Below are 21278 nucleotides of genomic sequence, written 5' to 3'. Positions count from 1 at the left end.
TGCAAAACACGCTGCCAAAACACTTCATCTCACACTTTATCCCTGGGCAAGTTTTGCCTGTGGGTAATGGGCCTATGATTTTGTCTCCCTAAACCGCAAGTGAATTAATGTGTTAAAGCAAAACTGACTGAGATGCTGTAAAGGTATAGCCGTGTGGTAAGGACATCCTGGCAAAGCCATGTCACTGCTCAAAAAGCAAAGAGCTCTGAGGTCTGACAGCCTTTCCCTGGAGGACACGGGGGCTGCAAGGGCCAGGTCACACACATCCCACCGGAGCAGAGACTCTGGCATCAAACAGAAAGGAACTGAGTCTGCTCAATGGCTGTGTAAAGGCTTTGGCTCTGATGCTGAGCGAGCACGAAAGCTGGTCTCAGTTCTACCCAGCTGGAAACATCTTGGTCAAAACCCCAGGTTATTTTTGCATCTGCACATTGGTTCTGCCTGGTTAGAGACTCCGTGCTGACTTTGGCCAAGTGGTCAACCCGAGGGAAAAGCAAGCCAAGAGCGGAACAGGACACAACTTTGCAGGCTGAGCATGAAATGACAAAGCCAGGTTTATTCAGACACAAACAGGGCACTTCGAAAGCATTTCCCCCCCCCTTATAAAATCAGTACTAGCATCATCATCATCTACACTCCAGGATTTTCAGTCCTCTTCTGACTTCAGGCCAGCATGGATGCATACCGCCTGCCCTTTCCAATCATTCTGCCATTATTTGTCAAATACCAAATTCCAGCTCCTTTAGGAAACCAGGGGGGAAGGAAGCATGGCTGGCTGAACCCTTTGTTCTTCTCCCCACTCCCCCCCCCGCCACACTTTCAATCAGAACAGAGCAAGAAACCCACAAAAAATGCACATTCCCAAAGCCAGAGGCTACGTCCCAGTTCTGGCAACCCAGTGGTCTTAACCACAAAGCTCAGTGCAGCTTGGATCCCCTTTGACGCCTTAACAATGCATTCACAGTGGTGGAAGGGTGGGGAAGGAGGGCTTCAAAAGAAAAGAGCAGCAAGGAACAAGCTCTTCTGAATCCAGAAGCCATCTACTGCAACATGAACCTTCTCCACGTGAACTTTACTGCTCCTCCTAGCAAGAGCATTGAAGCATGGCAATAAGAAATGAGGGGAAAGCCAACATCAGTGCAGTGGCTGGGTATCGGCCTACAAATACCAAAATGTCTTAAATGTCAACAAGGCTGGGCTTGACAGGGTGACAGAGGGGAAGTACAGAACACAGAGCCCTCAGTGGCCTTATACCATCCATGTATTCCCCTGGCTGCAGCTCTTAGGGGGGCTGATGACGCCATTGGGATGCAGCAGCTTGCTGAACCTTGCGCAATGGGAGCTTTGGACCTTAGCATGATGAACGGCAGTATTAGCATATCATGCTAATACTTATATATATATATATATATAAAAAATACTTATCATGCTAATACCTTTATCTATCTTTGGATGGGGAGAGAGAAGTCAATGCGTTCAAAGTCTCCCCTCTCTAGCCAGTCTGCAAGGGAAGGGAGGGCTTCTCTTTTATTGCTGTTAAATTGCAATAAGGAGCGCAATAAAGGGAGGAAACATTCTCACACCACCCAGAGCAGCTGCTCTGCAGGATTTGCTGCCATTTTGCACCTTCTCTGTCAATAGCACAACCAAGACCTTGCTGGCAAAAATGACAGCAACACATCCCTCCTCTGACCTGGATGACCAACAGACAGTCAGTGACCTTGAAAAGATGCTCCTGGGCCCTTGGCTGGGACAAGCCATGGCCATGAGTCGCAGGACAACTGCAGCTGAGGAGGGAGCAGTCAGGGCAAGCTGGCTTCACAGGGGTACATCACCGGTCAGAAGGGCAGGAAGAGACAGGGCCAGATCAAGAGGTGCAAGGGAAGCAGCTGGAAGGAAGCTTGCATGGCATCTGTGCTATGGTCCCAGCCACCCGTGTCTACACATATTAAACATCCATTAGATTTAAATTAAAAGAGAAAAAACAAACACTTTGTGAAGACAAGAGAAGAAAACATCCATGCTGTATCTTTGAAGAGAGAGAGACAAATCCACCCTGAAGAAATGTAAATGTAGCAGGAACCAAGAAACTCCTGGGATTACTCATTACAGGAGACGAGATTCTCAACATCTTTCTGTTTTGCAGCAATTAGCTGGTAACTAGGAAAAAAAAATGAATAGATCAACACTTTTCTATTATTAGCTTTAAATAATGATTCAGACACAGGCACTTCCTTTTTCCCTTAGCTGTGAAGAGCCAAGCACCAAGATCATGGCTTGAGGCTCATTTAAACTGCAAGTATCGCCACAGAAATAACGAGTGGTGCGAACACAATGAGAAATAACCCCTTCATTCCAAGTGTAGCTATTAGCAATTACCTTCCATTTATAGGTTAAAAAGCTTAATACAGTATATTTGCTAGGACGAGCATGCAATGCCAAGATGATGTATGTGTATAGAAGTTGGGCAGCAAGAAGAGACAGGACCAAAGTCACACCTGCTGATGGCCTTGGAGAGAAACTGAGTAAGAAATCTGTCACACTCAAGGCTCCCTCCCAAAGCCTGATTCTGTACTTTAATCACTGATACCATCCATAGCCCAGGGAAATAATTAAGCATTTCAGCTGTAAAAGGAGTTGCCTGCTCAATCTGCTAAGCAGACAGTTTTTGCAGAGCAATTCAGAGAGAAAAAGATTAAGTAGATTCAGCTGATGTGACACAAAAAGTCTCTCTAAAAGCATTAATTTCCTTTGGGAAGCAGCCCACATGTTCCTAGCACAGTGGGCAACCATCACTCCTGCAGCAGGTCCCAGTAAGGCAGATGATTAAATCTGCATCAGTCATTTGGAATAAGCAGAAAGGCAGTGGATCAGGATGCAGTGTCACAGGCAGTAGCTGGCTCTCTGAAAACAAAGGAACTTTGAGTTCACCTTGACACCTACTGAAGGAAGACTTTCAGATCTTATTCCAGGGATAATCATCTGCATCCCTGCCACATCCCCTTAAGCGTGCATAGGGATGAGGACATAGCACTGTACACTGCAGCAACCAGGCCATGGAGCAGCACACAAACCTCCCTGTCCTGTAGCTGGCTGTGATACAGTGACCTGTGTTCGTGCCTAAGCTACTGCAGTGTGACGCCTGGATGCCCATTTCCACACATCATATTCTGCCCATCCATGCTGGCCACAACCCCCAGGAAACTCAGGCACTATCCTGGAATGGGACACATCATGGAAGATGCTCCATACAAGCAAGGTATAAATGGGCTGAGGAATCTCAGCTTTTTAGAAAGTAGAGTCCCACCACCACTTAGCTGAAAGGTGAAGCAGCGCAGAGGTACTGAGCTGGCCACCTGCACATCCTGAATCACCCCGCAAGGCCTTGGCATCATCGCTCCCAACTGCCATTTCCTTCCTGTGATCCTGGTGCTCCCAGCACACATCAATGGAACACTGGTATCCTTCCAGGACTGTTTGGCAAAGTCAAGCACTGATGCATCCGATGTGCCTTGAGCCCAGCTCAGAGCAACCACCAGAAGTGTGGCTGGTGACGGCACCACCACCAAACCCCGCTCCCAAAGAGACCCGAGTGCTCCACAAACCTTGCACCTCTGAAACAGCAGCCCTGAGACAACATACAGAAGCAGGAGCATCATTTCTTAGGTTTTTCTTTTACTGTTTTTTTTCCTTTATTCCTTCCCTTCCTTTGCCACGACACACACTTTGTATTAAATATCTTAAATATATTAATTTTTAAAAAGTATTAATAAAAAGCCACTTGAAGGACACAGCTGGCAGAGTGACCGAGGGCAGCAACCCATTGCAAAACATGGGGGCATTTAAAAATCACAAACCAAATTCGAACCCAAACCAAAATGGCATTTGTTTGGTTTTTTGCATGTGCACAGCTGGCTGGAATACCCTGGACTCTGGCATTATTGCAAAAATGGAAGGGGAAGCAGTAGAAAAAATAGATTCCATTGTACCAACCTGTACGGGGAAGGGAGTTAAGAGCAAAAATGAGGAGGCTTTAAACATTTTTGGTATTTCAGATGTTCCCTCCCATACCCGCCCCCATCCAATCACTTTCAGTCTTTAAGCAAGTTTTCTGGTTTGGGGTAGCCAAAGAGTACAAAATCTGCTTCATAAAGCTTGTAGAGCTGCTGCCTCCAAGCCAGGGGGATTTTGGCAAACCAGTTATCTTCCCAGCTGCTGGCAGTCCTGTTCCGGTAGCTGGGGGGGAAGCGAAGCAGCCTGTCCACCTTGAGGAGCTGCAATAGATAAGCAGCATCCTCATCCAGCGTCTCCAGCTTGCCGATGAAATCATAGTCTATCTGGCACGGATGGCACAGACGGTAAACCTGCCTCCAATGCTCATTGAAAGGGGCCATCTTCTCTGTCCTGGGATCCAGTAAGTACTGGATGAAGTCAGAAAAGGAGACTTTGAGGCCTGCCCCGAAGGCCTCGCTAACGGAGGCGGGAAGGTTAGTATGGTTGGAGTACAGCTTGAGCATGGGGATGGCAAAACGCCGGTAGAATTCCTCATTCTCCAGCTCAAATTTGCTGCGAAAGGCAGAGATGAGGCGGACGAAAGGGTCCCGTACAAAGAGGAACTTGGTGTACTTCTTTAGCTTGATCTTCATGAGGTGCCGGGAGAACTTCCCATAGCGCCGCCAGAATTTGTTGAACGTCAAGTGGGTGCTGGTGTTGTGGACATGTTCCCGGGGGATATCCAAAGGGTTCCGGTATGGGATACCCTGGTCTAGCAGGCTCTCACTTAGCACAATCATCACCCGCTTCCAGTTGGTGCAGGCCACCTTGGGGACATAACAGTAGATAATGCCATGGCGGTCATCCACGATCAGGTGGTTGAGCTCATAGTTTGGGATGTCATCAAAGGAGCGCTCCTTGGTGGGGAAGGTGAAGCTGGAATTGGCACAAAACTCCTTCAACGTTCTCTGCCTCTCTATCTGCACTTGCTCTTGGTCCAAGCTATTCCTATCATTGTGTGTAGACCAGTCATAGCCGCGCACGTTCTCCTCCAAATTACTTGCCACAGGCTTGCTGGAGCCCTGGACAAGTAGCTGCTCTGTCTTTCTTGGGGTAGAGCTATTCTGTTTCAGGCTCGAACTAAGCAGCTTTGCCAAAAATTCATCCACATCTGGCAAGGCTTCCCAGTCTTCGCCTGCCGTGATACCAGGGGAATGAGGCCTGGAGAAGGATGTATGCAGGTAGAAGTGAGCTGTTCCCACGTTGTCCCAGTACACAATGATCAGGAGGATCATGAAGATGGAGACCAGCACCACAGAGAGACGGAGGAGCCGTGCTTTGGTCATCCTGACACTTGGTGTAATAGGTGGCTTTCACCTGGATTCACCTCCAGCTTGCAGAGTGAGGCTTGGGATCCAGCATGGTGCTGCAGATCAAGCCCCTAAAAAGGTACCAGAAAGAAAAGTTAGTTGAACCCTTAATTACTCTGGTTTGGAGATAATGACCTTGCACAAGTGAGACTTGTCACTGAGCTCACCATCCATTTCTGCAGGGGAGAGCTGCGTGAGTCTGAGGTACCCACAGAGAGACCCTCCCTATGGAGAAGAGGGAACTGGCCCAAAGGAGGCATGATGTGCTGCAGTTTCACCAGTTTCCACAGCAGTGATGGGGGCTTTATCAACCTCAAGCTTCTGGAGCCATGTGATTTCAAGACAAACTCTGTTTTCGTTTTAAAAAGTAAACAAAACATAAAGATATCAGGCCTAGAGTTTACAGAGGGAAGTTGGAGAGTATTAAGAGATACAACTATATACAGATAGGCAGAGCTGGCTACCTTTCAGACCTCCCTGGGGTCTCTTTTAAACGCATCTAGTACAGACCAGGGAGAGGGCTCCACCCACAATTTTAGCTTGTGGTATCACACTGTGGTCTCATCTCCCCATGAAGATGCTCTGTACTGCTATAATGAAAACAAAGACCTCATTGGAGTTATAAATACATAGCTGAAGATGTTGTTGCTTTAATGGCTAAAGCAAGCCCCCTGTTGAGAGAACATCATTGATCTGAACTCACCATCTTATCTGTGTGAAGGCACCCAGCACATCACCTCCACAACCTTCCTCAGGAGTTACTTATTTTGTCAAAAACAGAGATTATAGAGTTTTCCTACCAAAGAAAACCCAAAGGGACACAGTCCCTATAAGAGCCATGTATGAATAAAAAAATCTAAAAGAATTATTAGTTTTAACTGAATGATTCTCCAGATTAAGGATGCTCTGGTAAATCTTTCTCCATGCCTGGATTTTGTCAGTGAGGACCTCTTCCTGGTTTAGTGCAATTCCTATTTCTATCACACTCATCCCTAACAACTCTTCACCACCAAAGACAGGTGAGAAATAGCTGTTAGAAGGGCAGCTCAGAAGATCTCTTCCAGAGGGTGAAGCAGGTTTGGGGTGTTTTTACTTCAACAAGTCCCACCTTTTTATCACTACCTGTTTCCCTGCTGACTCCCAGCCCCTTTCCACCAGCAAGCTCCTCAAGGGAGATCCATCTCCCAACCCTGCTGCATGTTTTCTGGTCCAAGGCTTTTCAGAGCCCGGCTGGCAAACCAGCCATGCTCTCTCCCCAAGTGATCAAGGAGCCAGTGCCTACAGCCTTGCAGCCTTTAGAAGAACAACTACAAATTAAAGAGGAGAACAATGTATTAAAGCGAGGAGCAGCTATCTGGTATTTTGAGAGGTTTGCTGTTCTACAGCCTCTCTGTGCAAAGTTTATCATCAAAAGACAAGCAGAAAGTAGTCACTCCTATCTCCTCTTCTCCAAACACAGTCCTGTCTCTGATTATATAGGTAGGACACTATCTACAGATAGAAAAGAGCTGCCCTTTCAGCAAACATCCCCGTTCTTTCCAATGACTTCAGAACAAGCCCTGCAAAAACCATCTCTGAAAACAAAGCCACTTCAGGACATGCTGCCCTGAAAAGCTTTTGAAAATGAAGACTGGGTGTCTCTTCCTCCTGAAACACAAAGGTTTTTCCCCAATCAAGGTTCACACACAACCCTTCTAACAGGGCACCAACCCCATCCTAGGCAAGGGGTGAAAGAACCAGAGTCCAAATATGGGAAAGTGCTGAGCTCTGTCATTCCCAAGGGGAATATACTCAGCACTTCTGAAGCTCACAGCAGCCTTGCATTTAATGACTTGTCTAAAGAGCATCTGCATGGCTGTGCTTATCCCTCAGGGATGCCAAATTTTAACAAAGTCCTGGTCTCAAATACTAGACCAAAAGCATGAGACAAGAATTTAGTAACAAACAGGAATAATACCAGATATACAGTCACATATCAAAGTATTACCTCAGCTTATAACACAAGACAAAACATGAAACTGAAGGTTTAGGGTTTTTTCCATCCTGGTGTCTTTATTTACACTTTAGAAATAGGGAGAGCCACAAATTCAGTGGAGCTGTAGCCTAACACATCCTTGCACTGCGACACCAAACAATGCATCTCCTGGAGCCAGGCTCTTATTCTACATGTGAATAGGAGCTGCAAGACCTGCAGACATAACACTTTGCACTTTGTGGAGCAAGAAGCAGGTATTGTTCAGCAGTAATTACCTATGTTTAGCTAGTCAAGACTGTGGATAGAGCAGATGTAAGAAGCAGCACCCGAAGATAAGAGCACAGAGTTAAAGAAGAGGCAAATTACATATGTGCGTCAGCACTTCTGGCCAAAGATCTCGGTCCAACAGCAGAAGATAATGGAGTGACACTGCCAAGCCTACTGCTTTGGCACACTTCTGGGTTTGCGTTTTGCCTGAATCTGTTCTTGCTTTTGAGCTGGTTAGCTGTTCAGGGCAGGGACTGCTTCCTATTCTGGATGAATAGGGTGCCCACTGCGCACACAATCCCTAGCACACTGTGCTTCCAACGCCGCTTGAGACCACTCGGCTGGCTGGAATGCAGCAAGCCCGGAAAGCTGCATGGAGCATCCTTTTCTGCCATCCCTATACCCAGCAGCTTTGGACAGTGCAGCATTTCTGCAAAGTTGTCCCACCCCAGCATGGACAGATCACCCGCTCAGCAGCAGTGACAGAGCAAATGAGACACTGTGTGTGGCATATGCATTCCTCGGGCAAACAGAAGGGGGGCTCTTTGTCAAAGCCACCACCATAATGTTGCTCTACCAAGCACACCCCAAGGGCTCGAGCCTGCTTTCCAGGACAGAGCATGCAGGACTGCCAGAGCGTTTGGCTTTTCCAAGACACACAGCAGCAGCATAGAATCGAAATGACTCCACTTCTATTAACTCTGTCAGTGCCAGAGCCCTGGAAAAGAGCAGTAACACAGCTTAATTGCTCCTCATGAGAAAAATGCTGCAGAACACAGAGTCACTCTATTGACTACGATACATCCTCTTCCTGAGCACTTCATAAAAGATGCCAGACTGAAAGCACAAATTATAGGTCTCTGTGCACATCAGAAGGAACGCGCCTCCATCCTCCCCTTGCCAGAATCAAAAGGAAAAGCCTCCAGGAGGAGCCAAGAATTTACATTCAAGTTTAACCCAAAGTCACCAGCCAACAAGAACGTGCACCAGGATCCACACAAAGCTGCTTCTGTGACACGACGCTGGCAAACCGGGAAATGGACCAAGTGCTATAATAATCCTACAGAGTCCCCCAGCAACCATCCCATGATCATCTCCAACCTGAACCTCTCTTGGGTGTGAAACAAGGACTCATCTCCCCATCCTGGGTAGGAGAAAGACACTGAGGTCTGAGGTCACCGGGCCCATCCTCTCCTATCACAAGCTGCCATGTCAAATAACCATCTCCCATTTAAAACCAGAAAGGGGAGGAAGTGGGATGTGTCCCCAGCGTTCTTATTGCAAAAGCTATTGCAGATGCAGCTCCTCAGGGATTTGGAAACCTTATTTGCACTTCACAGACCGATTACAACTGTTTGTTCTCAGGGCAAACAGCAACTTAAGTAATTACTGTCTCCTTCTTCCTCTCTTGCCTTTTTGCAATGACTACATTCTCCCATAGCCTCTCTCTGCAGAAGAGAGCAACTCCAGGCTACTTACAGGACAGTAAGGCCTATAGAAGATAAAGGAGCTTACATGCAGGTATGTACCAGAGACAGGGGACAGTGATCCCTCCTTATGAACTGCAATGGTTTTGAAGGGACTGTGCCTTCAAAGGCTTGCACGCAGGTTCCATCTCTTCTTGCTTTGTGTCTCCCCAAGCTTGTCCCTTTCCCACTGCTCCTAACTGCCCACAGGGAAGCACAAGGCACAGGTCGGGCACTTAGCACCATCTCACTTCTTCCAGCGCCCACTCATTCTGCTGTGATAAGGGACTTCAGGTAGCTTGCTTGGACTTTGCCTGCTCCTCAAGACAGAAAGAGGTGGAATGAGTACTTTTAAAGACATACAAAAACTCCAGTCAAATAATTTCCCTTGGGAATGCAGGCTCCCTTGAAGTACCTACATTCATTAGCAACCACTCAATCCATGCAGCCTTCTTTACCCATATGTTATGCTACACACCTGCCACCAGTTACACTTAGGGAATAAGGAGGCTCTAGAGAAGTGGAGGCAATTTAACCTGTTCCAGGTGCAGGAGAACAAGCTCCCACCAGCCAAAACAGAAGTGCCAATAACCAGAAATGAATTTCATGCACTTGCCATCACTCCATATTGCTGCTCTCCCAGCATTCCAAAAACCTAACGCTCTTTGCACAGCAGGAACGTTTTAACCCGTGTAATAACATCAGCAGTTACATCAATACAAATACACTGTGTAAGCAAAAAATAGGGCTTGCATTGCATGTTCTACCCCAACTTAGCACATGTATGCTAGAGACCAGCAAAGAATATCCTAATCTACGTAGCTATCCCAGCACCTTCGCCCCTATCGCTGCCACAAAGCCCGGTTTGTACAGGCTTGGCACCACCGGACGCCTCGCCTTTAACACCCATACTTGGAAGCTCCCTTAATAACCGTATTTCTAAGACTTCCCAAAGGAAACCCCCCAAATGCAGCATGTCCTGTTTGTTCACTGCCTTTGTCACAAGCTTCATGCACGCCCATTGCTCCTGACCTTACCAACATGAGGGTCTCAGCAAGCCTTAGCGCTGAGAGCCTGAGTCAACAAGACCCCAGCACATTCGCTATATGACAACGCGAGCCAGAAATCAGACCCTGCCACTCGCACCGCCTGCATTTGCCTTACGAACACTTGATTTAAGCATCATTTTCTGCAGTGCGAAGTTTTCTGCACGAAGTTCAAGCAGGATTAATCACGTTAACGGTTATCTCTGTAAAGCAAGGCTAAAAACCACGCTCTACCGTCAACAGGAAAGCTCTACCGAGGAGGCTGCTTCCTGGGTTCGCTTTTGTGGGCGCTGGGACCGCAGACGCTCCCGAGTCCAGAAGCAACACAGGCTGCAGATCAACACAGGGAAGCTGCACAAGCGGCTGCCCCCAGCCTCGGGCCCAGCACCGGCGGCAGAGCAGGCAAAGCCGGCGATGGGTGGCTCGGAGACGAGGAGCTGCCCACAGACCCAACCACCTCCCGCCACCACCGAGGTACGAGGACGGGTAGCGCTGCGCTGCCCTGCCCGGCCCGGCACACGACGCCCCGGTCACGCCGCGGCTCTCCCTTTACCTGGCACGCCGGAGGGAAGCGCGGACGGACGCGGCTGCAGCTCATAACCGGAGCGGCCCCGGGGCGGCACCCCCGGCCGGGACCGCCTCACCCGCGCCCCGCCGCCGCCGCCCAACCCCTCCCCTCAGGCCCTAGTCCAGGCCGTGCCCGCCCCGTACCCACCTCCCGCCCGGGCAGCGCAGCCTTCCTCAGCTCTCCACTCCTCCTCCTCCTCCCGCTGCCCGGCCCCGTCCCGCCGCTACCCGGGCGCCGCCTCTCGCGAGACGCCGGGCACGGGGGTCCCCGCGGGGCCGCGGCGCAGGCGCTGCTCCGCCCGGCGGCGGGAGGCCCCGGCCCGCCCTGACCCGGCGCCTCCCCGCTGCTCCCCGCCACTGGAGGCCCCGGCGCGTCGGGGCTGTGAGGAGGGCCCGTAGGCCCGGCCGGGAGCCGAGGGGCTGCTCCGGTTCAGCTCCCAGCGCGTTCCCGCAGCAAGGCCGGGACCGCTGTGGAGAACCAGGGGCAGCACGAGGTGAACCACAGCATAGGGACCTTCAGAGGTGATCTGGTCCAACCGCCTGCCACAGCGTAAGACTGCATAAGGATTTAATTTCCTTGCACACTGAAGGGCTCAGGGGCTGCATAGATGGAATCCTGCTCCACTGCCTGCACTGTCCCAGAGACGGGAAGAGGGAGAGCCGGTAATGGATGGTGTGGCGACAGTCCTTGTCCTGAGGTGGATGCAGCATCCCAAGACCGGACATCGCTGCTTGCTGGAGCTGATGGTTAGGTGGAGCCAGGGCCAAGCAGTCTTGTGGAAGAAACCCCAGCCTTTGGGTTCTAGCACAGCAGAATATTAAAACCAAAGTGCAGATAACTGTATGCAGCAAGGCTAGAAAATGAAGCTGGAAAAACCCAGTTTAACCTCCCTTTTTATCAGCTGTGATTGGTAAGAATCAAAGCAAAAAGCCATTAGCCCAGCACTGCGGATGAGTGTGGTCCCGCTTGGTGCAGTAGATGGGCTGCAGCCCACCTGCAGCAGTTATCAAAGCTACAAATGGTTATGTACAGCTTCTACCTCTGACGTCTCAATCCCCAATGTTAACAGACCTAAAATATATGTTTTGCAAACAGGGAGATTAGCACAGCCCCTGGCACTGTGCTCTTCACAACAGTCATGGCAAATGACCAAACTCCCCTTCAGAGATACAGCCTCAAACCAATGCGTTTGGCTCAGATGTCCCACTCTTTGTATGAAACAACTCTGCACAGTTTGGATGGTGATTCAGCCCAAAGGTATGTAGCGGAGATGTATACACTTGGAAAACTCCCGTTTTCCCTCATTTCTGGTCCTTCGCTGTTTGCAGGTCATGTGGGGTCCTTAAATACAGGCTTGGCTCAAGCCCTGCTGGCACAGGTTTCTTTTACACACAGTCTATGCTTATTTTATCTGTGTGTTGAGTTTTTGTGTCTTTGTTTATCTGAAAGAGTCAGCCCCGAGGGACAACTGTTCCTGATCTTCTACTTCCCATCACTCCTCTTCCTGCTGCTGTTTCCTAAGGAAAATCTGCTGCTTGCTACACTTGTGTTGCACCCACTTCAGGACTTTATGGCATTTATAATTACAAGTAATCTAAGAGTCCTCATCCCTGGAGAGAACTATCCCTCATCTTCCCACCAGCAAAGCAAGAGGTAGAGAGGAATGGGGAGTGTGCGCAATGTCACACAGCAAGTCAGAAAGAGTATAAAGGAGACTCCATTGCAAGTGCTGCAGCTATAATAAAGGTTCTCCATCTGTTTGAGATAACACACAAACCGACCTGAAATCGTCATCTTCAGCAGACCTAGGAGGGAAGCCACTCCTGTTTGGGGCATGGGGTCACTGTTTATTCAGTCCAGCAGCCAGAAGGGCTTCATTCAATGGCATATTTGAAAAGCAGGGGAAATAGTGTTAAAAAGCCCCTTATGGAGGAGGCTGCTGGTTGGAGATGTTTGTTCCAAGGAGAAAAACACGTTCCTGTGGTTTACCTCCAAGCTAGCTCTTACTGGGGTCTTCACCTATCGCCATGCTGCTTCTCCCGGCTGCAGTCACATCTGAAATGCTCTGTCGATAGGAAAGAGCTTAGAGCAATCTCTGGCTGCTCTCACAGCCAAACATCTGCTCACCCAAACAGCATTCCAGGCATGTTACACCTCCCAGCTTCACAGCAACACACAGGGACAGCAGAGAAGAACAGGGAGAACTATTTCTCAGGCATTTACATTTGGTTTTAATAGTCAGGGAGCCTTTTGGATTCATGGGTGGCATCCACACTTTTGCCCTGGGAAAAAAGGTGGCTTGGGCTCCATGTTGACATCTTCTGGGAGGCAAACACTGCTGGGAAAATGAGGGCTTCCTCTTCTCTTGGACTCTGTTAACACCCTACTTGTCTTCAAGTGAAGCTAACAGCTAAAGCACGCAACACAGAGGAAAGTCTTGCAGTGGGGATATGGGAAAAGTAGTCTACAACATATAGGTCCCTCTCCCCCCTTTGAACCATCCCTCTGCTTTTCAGTGCTACAACAGAAAAACAAATACATTTTAAGGCACACTCCCCTGCGTCTGCTTCCCTAACTTCCAGCAGTCTTGGAATGGCAATCCATGGGACCACAGAGAATCCTGCTCCCCTGGTGACTCCTATTTAATTTTCCTCTGGCTCCTCAAGCAGGAGACTGGCTGCTGCTTTTGCCGACTGCTGGCACCATCTGCAGGCCCTGCAAGTGAGGGAAGATGAAGCACTTGGGTGAGTTTCTCACTCTTCAATTCCAGTCTCATTGCCAGTCAAAGTGAGGACGAGACAGATTGCCATGGGATGTGGAGGGGTGAGTTTGGCAAGGGCCCTAGGATCTGCACATCAGTGCCTGAAGAAAATCCCATGGCAACACGTTCAGGGGAAGCAGTATGTTGTCACATGGCTCATTCAGATTAAATGATGTGCTTCACATATGGATTATACCAGGGTTACGTACACCTCTGAAAATGTTATTTTCTCTTCCCAAGAGGTTATTTTTGGCTAAGAGGGAGATGGAGTGTAACTCATTCTGGAACATTGCCCATATCATCTGTTTCAAAAAACAGCAATAACAACAACAAGAAAGGCTTAAAACTTGGCTATAAACCCCCACGCATGTGTCTGCTTTCCAAACTGGACTGTTTGTGTTGCATTTAACAGCTCTTTAGGTTCAGATTGCAACAGAACAAGTGCTGAAGAATATAGTAGTCCTCCTGAGCCAGCCAACCTGGTATTTCATATATTCACCCCTGACTTGGTTCTATAGGACCGATCCTTTGACATGATCTGCATTGCTCTGGTGGATGGTACTTGTAAGAGCATTGCCTTTTGGCAGCATCTCTGGTGGAGTCCCCTCTATAAAAGGCAGGGAGAGCTTCATTATGAGTAGTGAGAGAAGAGCACAGTTTAAAAACACTTATGCATGCATAAATTATAGCATTGTAAGTAAAATTCCAGACATTTTATATATGTGTGTATATATATATATACACACATGTAAAAAGGTAATAAAAACTAGAATAAGCACCCCTTGCCAGAATGGGTAAGGATTCTGGCTACATCTCAATAGGATTTGGGTATCCACTTCCCCTAAACTCATCCTGGCCTTGTGTGTCTGCACAAAGCAGAACAGCTGAAGGTGACAGATGGTCAGTGCAGCCTGTCGCATCTTGGTCTCCTTGCTGAGGCCTGGTTTAGATGTGAAACTGGCTGAATGATGAGGACTGAGAGCAGCAACTTGTTTTATACGAACCCAGCTGAACACTAACTCTCCCTTCATTACAGAGGCATAGTTGAGGCAGCGCTCTACAAAGGATATGCTTTCTTACCCATCAAAAGCTACTCAGTCCATATTAAAACAAATTAAGATCAGATTACTAATAGTTCTAAGCATTCACCTTTACTTGACCTACATGAGAATCCATGTTTTCCAACAGAGCTGGTACAGGATGTCACTAAGGTCTTTAACCCTTACCTGAATGGTGGCTGATTGGAATCTTGCCCTCTGTGGCAATGAATATACTACTCACAGCTTTTGGCTAATGGAAGAGTTTAGCTTGGCATGAGTGGTTCTCAAAAGCTTTGTCTGCACTGGGGCTTGAGGAAGTCCAATGCTTAGCTTTTGAGATCTGAAAGACATGGAGCTGAGTTAACATCAGTGATGTCTCTCACCTCTGTTTGTTGCCACGTTGTACGAAAAAGATTTCTTTCCTCGCTGTTTAGGCAGGAGGTAAAGGTCATTATAGAGAATAAAGATATTTAACTTATTTCCTCCTGCAGTTTGTACTATGTTTCTCACTGTATTCAAAATCTACCCCAGCTCCACTGGGTCAATGTCTTCTGCTCAACCCATTCCCTTTAGAAAAAAACACAAAGGATCTACCCTATGGAAGTTTGATATCCCCTCAGGGAATATCCTTTGTGGTACCAGATAGACCCTTTCTGATCTCATCTTTATTAGTATCCAGATGCTGCCTTACATCAAGAGTAGGGCTGTTGTGGGACCGCAGGAAGAGTGAAGAATGAGATCCTCAGCAGATTTTTCTCACTGTACAGCCCCTCCTCTAGCCCAGGCTCTCAGCCTGTGGTCACAAAAACACTCTTGATACCTCTTGTGCTTTTCCACAGTTCAGCCACCTGCTGTTTGCTCTGCTCCTGTGGAAGGGCACCCAGAGTAGTTTAATCTCTCATATAACAACAGGGCAAGCATTAAGTTTATTATTCAAGGTGAACCCCAACTCCTTGCCCCGATCATTCTAGGCAATCATAATAAACAGGAGATGCTGCAGCTTGTACTCCCTGCTGAGGACTGGCAATTTCCTGGCAGCCACTGTCTCAAAACACACACAAGTTTTCCAAAGACCAAGGAGCCAGCAGATCTTTCCTTTATTGCAGGGAAGACCTGAAGACCTCAGTAACAGCTGTGCCATCAGCAAGCGGATGGCTCCATATGACAAGTCTCCTTCAGCAGTCACTTGGAGAGTTGCATGTTTGGCCATCTAACCTTTGCTTTTCTGTTCACCAGCAAGCAAGTTGTCTCTCTCAAAGGGGAGGAGAGCAGAGCACTAGAGACAAGATGTTCACAAAACAAAGTTCTGTACAGCTCCTGATTGACACCGGGACCCAGACAGGCTTTGGGCATGTGTGAATCTACAGCCATGACAAGATCAAGAGACAGTGTGGGTTCTCCAGCACAAAGGCCTGCTCTGCCTTACCCTGAACATGCAGGACATCACTGAATACAGAAGCAGGCAGTTCAGTGTCCTCTCCTCCACCTCAGAGAGGTGCTGGTGGTGTAAACCTCTCCAGTGCCTCTGGCACAGGAATATTCTGGGCTGGAACAGAGTTGGGGAGGAAGGGTTAAAGACCACTCCTAGAGAAGCAGCTGAGAACTGTGGAGTCATGGCATCCAAGACAAGGTTTCCGTGTGGGTTGTTCTCCAGTTTGCCATCAGAGAACAAAGCTTGGAGATAATGACAGAGCAGGAGCAAAGGTGCTGCTGTACCTCCCATCAGCATCTGCTGCTGCTGAGTAATTTCTTCACAGAGCAGCATATGCTGCTGCAGTTGCTGGATCCCAAAATCCTCCTGGCACAATAGATTCTTCTTGTACAGTGTATTTGCCTGTGTTGCCAGGCTCATGGGCTCTGGCGAGGAGCCTTAGCACTTCCTGCTGATCCTCACTGGTGATTTGTCTGGGGAAAAACTCCTCCTTCTGGGAAGCTTTTTCCTTGGCATTTGCCATGTGCTGCTCCAGCTCTGTCTGAAAAAGATAGACAGGGGTTTGTCAAGACAGCTTCTTGGGGTAACAAAGGCATCTGAGCAGTTCTCTGCTGTGTCTTTCACACAGAATAACATAACATCTACAGAAAGTATATTGCTTATTCTAGTAGCAGCCACCACGTTTCAGTCATGGCAGATACATCCAGATGCACAGTCCTAGCCTAGAGGAACTCACAAACATTAGTTACCAAAACAACCAGTGAGCGACAAACCCTCAAAACATTCCTGAAAGGGGAAATGGGAAGAATTAGTTCCCTTACAGGTGCACAAGCCCAGTGGGTGTTTTTTCCTCATCCTGAAACACACAGGGACAGAGGCAGGATGCAAACGTCGATGTTCCCATGCTGCTTCCTTCAGCAGCCCAAGGCATTTAGGAGTCCAGCTGCAATGCAGGTGCCACACTGCTTTTGTGGTGCTAGCCCAAAACCACAACAGCCTCTCTGGGCAGAGATCAGACTTGCCACCATAAGGGCACCTTCACCTCCACACCTTCAGGGCCAGTCTTGCGCTGTTCTTCCAGCAGCAGGTTCATCTCTTCTCTTGCTACTCTAACTTCATGAGGTTCAGATGAACCTAGGATATCCATTTCCCTTGTCTTCTTCCTCTGTGTTTTCATCTTCCTCCTCTTTGGCTGCCTTATCATGCTTGCATGCACCCTGAGCCTTCACCTGCTCCCAGCTGCCAGCTAAAAAAGAAAGGAACTCCTGGGACATGGTGACATAACTAATGATGCATGCATAGCCCTTCCATTGTATCTGTCCAACTTCTTCTTGTGTGACAGTGGCAGAACTGATTAGTCCAGGCTGCTCTGGAGCTGGACAAACCATACAGAAGAACGCAATTACCCTTCCTCTGTTTGGAAGTCAATAAAACAGGCCTTGTGTGTGACATTTCCATGGCTAGAACAGTGCTTTTCCCCACCTTATCACAAGTTGTTGCCTATTCACATGTGCTTGTCGAATATCTTGATGTTCTGAAGACTGTTTTAACTACAAATGACCCAAATCCTAAGGGACTATAAAATTTACAGAGGCATTAGGTGGGTGATTAGTGATAATGAGAAGGAGCTGAAACCTGCTTCTAGTTTAACCAGAAGAAAGGGTAGTGGTGCATGCTGACATGAAGCCATGCATCCGGATGGAAACTACTTCATAAACACAGAGTGACTAGACCAGAGAAGGACCAACAATCCCAATCTGCTGCCATCCAGTTTTTCCATTAAATCCAACACAAATCCAGAATAAGGGCCAAATAGGACAAATCTACCATTTATACTTTTGATCTTGATGCTAGAGGTAGCTGGCTGCCTTGTGGAGCTACATCAGGCAATAGCAATAAAGCAATGTGTGCAGGCTACAGTCTCCTCCCAAGCACCAGGAGGGATTAGGGGTGTGTTTCTCAATAGCAGAAGTTACCTGTTGCAAATATAGCACCTTAATCTAAAGATCAGAGCAGCATGGACTTAATCTACCTTAAATCCCTGGGTGCCTTTTGCAGACCACCACCCTCCCAAGTTTTTCCTCGCCATAGAGGTAAATCTCAAACCTACTCTTGATCTCATTTAAGCTGGGTGGACTATGGGATGTCGGCATTTCTTACAGTGATTTTGGAGGTCCATGTAAAGTGTACTGAAAGCTCAGGGGATCCTCACTCTGTGACTGTTAGGAGGTATCAACAGGTATCAGCGTGCAGCAACATGGTGTTCACCAGCTCCATCAGGCTGTGCCTCATCTCCACTTGCTCTGTGAAAGCCCTGATGAGCTGCTCCTACAAGGTGCTCATTGCTTGGCCACGCTGAGCCTCACAGCCTTGCTGCCTCTCTGCTGCAGGAGAAGACATTTCTGACCTGACATTAGCCTACATAAACTTCTGCCAAGACCCCATAAACCTACTCCTGGACCACTCAGTCCGTGTGTTACAAGACATTAGTTTGTAGGACTCTGCTTCATTCTGCAGCCTCTTGAAGTTAATCCCATGCTTAGGAAATCTGATATACCTTTATGATTGTATTATTAGCAATAATAGGCTACTGCTTTTGTGAGTGTTAAGAGGATACCACATTGCAGGCCCATCTCTTCCACCTTTCCACCCACCAAAAAGGTACTAGTTTTCTGTGCTTGTTATAGAAACAACCTTGGGTATAGCAGAGGCCTGTTACGCCTCGTGTCTTGTCTCTGGGAGAACTTGCCTATGCTTATTTCATTCCTTGCCAGATTCACTGACAAAAGGAACAATCCCCGGGGCAGAACAATTGGCGTTTTAAAAGCTTCACCATGCTCCCTCCCTATTTATTGCCTTAATTAAGTGCAATGAACCATCCAGCAGAGCTCCTGGACCTGACACAGCCTCAGAGCCTGCAGTGATCCAGGCTACAAACTCAGTCACCTCTCCGAGTCAGGACTGCTCACAGCAAATGCCACCACTCGATGTGAAAGCTCTTTTCAAGGGCAGGTTTGTGGGATTTTAACACCATTTTGATGTTGGGGAAGATGCTGACAAGGTTGAATGTGTTGTCCAGTCAAACAATACATCAGAGAGAGGGTCACACAGCTTCAGCTCCCCCGTCTGCTTCCACTGCCCATCAGACTCCGCACTGCTGAAATTGCTTCTCCAGCTACATCTGCATGGAGGCCCACCAAGCACCACCACAGCCTGGCCACACAGCTCCTTCCCCCACTCTCTTCCCTCCAGATTCTCCACAACAAATCCTACTCCTGACTACCTTGCAGATCCCGGAGGTTGGAGCTGAATTCACTCTTCTCCTGTTTTCCAACCCTCACTTTTAGATGCTTGATCTCCCTGTGGAGGCCTGTGACGGTGCTGGTGTACTGGTTGATGTTCAGCAGGTTACATTTTACCTGGTGAGCCAGAACACATGAGCATGTGTCCCATGGTCTGTTACTGGTACAATAGCTGCAAGAAGAGCTGTGCCTTCATTTGGAGTGGTGCTGAATCCTATGACAGGGAAGAGTTTTCCCTCATGAGTGGGGAAACTGTAAATTAGGGGTTTTCCCCTAATTACTGGAAATTTCCAAAAGGTAACAGAGAAAAGCCAGTGCTCCTGTGCCCACAGGGAAAGGAGAGATCCACAAAGAGTGAAAACCCAGTTGTAGGTCATTGTTCATCTTTGTTCACCCCACAAGCCTCTCTATCTTATTCCTCCTTTCTGCAGCCCCTTTGTTTCTCTTCCATGCCCAGCATCCCCACTGGGACATTCCCCATAATTGTCTTCCCAATAGTCATCTTCCGACCATCATTCCTTATGTTCTGCATCCAGATCCATTTCAGGCACCTCACCTTCTGCCTTTCCATTATTCAGCTCCCTTGTTTTAAACCTCACATTCCTCTTCTCATCCATGACCCATACAATTTGCTTTCCACAGTCCCCCACACTGAGCCCCTACATCCTGCACTGCCCCCTTCTGAAGTCTGCTCTCCCTTCATCCACTACTTCTGTTTCTGCTTTAAAAGCTTTGAATCTCTAACCCCTCCTCCTTGTGAGTTGTTTGCTCATTTACCTGTGTCTGGACGTTCTTTGTTCGACAGGCATAGATCAAGGTCATTCCAGATTCTTCAAAGGAGATACTGGCCAGGCTGATGTGTGCAATGGTAGCAGTCCTGCTGTTGCCCCCTAATGAGTCCTAGAGGGATGCGAGTTGATGTGGCAAGTACAGACACAACAGGGACTTGCTGCTCGGTGGCTGTGTATCCCTGTGATTCATCGAGATTCTGGTGGAGAATCCCAATTAGGAGTGAAGGAAGTGCTGGTAAAAGGCCATTCATTAGAGTCCTCTCTCCATCAACAGCACAATCAATAAGTAATTAACTGTCTACAAAAGAAGAAGTTTTGTAATTGCCACAAACGTGCTGGCAGCTTCTCAGCCCTGCTCACAACAGAAGCAGGCCTTGTTCTCCATCCCTTCTCCTCCTCTAGCAAACACATCCGTCATGCAGTGGTAGCTCAGCTTCGAGGCTTGAGGCAAGGTTCATAAGTGAGGTTGTAAACTATCCATACTAGAACCAGTGTTGCAAAGAGCGTGTCTGCAGCCTAAGGAAGAGACAACTGATGACAGCACATAGTCATGCTCAGTCTTTCTTCCTCCTGCCCCAACAGCATCCAAATTTATTGCCCAATTTCAGCTAAATCTGATAGAAAGGATGAAACGTTCAGAGACAGTAAGTTGATTCAAATAGGAAAAAATCACTGGTCACCTGTGAGCTTAGAGACTTACAACCCAAATCTATAGGATGTCCTTAACCCTTACCTATAGGATGTCCTACCTGGAGATCTGGTCTGAGATGCTTTGTATCCAGCCTCTGTGGAGGAGGCATAATGGGAAATGGGGAGCCTGAGTCTGCCCACTAAAATGCAGGATCAACTCAACCCTCTGTAGATCTAAGGACCCAGTGCAATTCTCACACTAACCCCTCATTTCTTGCCCTACAGACCCTTATCAACAGCCCCTCTCCAGGTTTCTTGTCAGCCCTTTTAGGCACTGGGAGCTGCTCTAACATCTCCTTGGAGCCTTCTCTCTCCAGGCTGAAGAAGCCCAGCTCTCTCAGCCTGTCTCCATAGTCTGCCAGTCCTCTCACCTTCAGCACTGTCACCGTCCAAGTGGGTGATGTGTGGCCTCTGGGACGGGCAGTTCTAGTGACTTGCCAAAAGCATTCATCTAAGCAGGAGAAAGCAATTCTATTGCTAAGCCTTTTGGTTAAAAAAAGGGAAGGATGTTACCTGGGTTGTTCCATGATCAAAAACCGTGTTAAATACCAATGATTTTTTTCTCAGGATCTGTTAG

General features: G+C 48.1%; 1 protein-coding gene across 5 annotated transcripts; it reads right to left on the bottom strand.

Moving 5' to 3' along the window:
- Positions 1-3655: 3655 nt before the first annotated feature.
- CHST12 (carbohydrate sulfotransferase 12) lies at positions 3656-14082 on the bottom strand. Of its 5 annotated transcripts, XM_061473532.1 has the most exons (3): positions 13946-14082; positions 12467-13400; positions 3656-5434 (listed from the first exon to the last, which is right to left on the bottom strand). In XM_061473532.1, the coding sequence occupies exon 3, from the start codon at positions 5337-5339 to the stop codon at positions 4092-4094; it is 1248 nt and encodes a 415-aa protein (XP_061329516.1). In that variant the 5' UTR covers positions 5340-5434; positions 12467-13400; positions 13946-14082; the 3' UTR covers positions 3656-4091. The 5 variants fall into 5 exon arrangements, with proteins under 5 accessions (XP_061329516.1, XP_061329512.1, XP_061329513.1 ...); XM_061473528.1 differs by lacking the exons at positions 12467-13400; positions 13946-14082 and adding an exon at positions 10833-10981; XM_061473529.1 differs by lacking the exons at positions 12467-13400; positions 13946-14082 and adding an exon at positions 10671-10814.
- Positions 14083-21278: the final 7196 nt, after the last annotated feature.

The sequence above is a fragment of the Pezoporus flaviventris genome, unplaced genomic scaffold (genome assembly GCF_033815535.1).
Source record: "Pezoporus flaviventris isolate CSIRO_AGI_PZ_B2104156 unplaced genomic scaffold, CSIRO_AGI_Pfla_v1 ptg000078l, whole genome shotgun sequence".
Lineage (NCBI taxonomy): Eukaryota > Metazoa > Chordata > Aves > Psittaciformes > Psittacidae > Pezoporus > Pezoporus flaviventris.
The sequence above is the reverse complement of the archived record's forward strand: the minus strand, read 5'-3'. Positions and strand labels throughout refer to the sequence as shown.

Coding starts and splice junctions, on each gene's coding strand:
- CHST12 (XM_061473532.1), bottom strand. CDS start 5,339: ATGACCAAAGCACGGCTCCTCCGTCTCTCTGTGGTGCTGGTCTCCATC.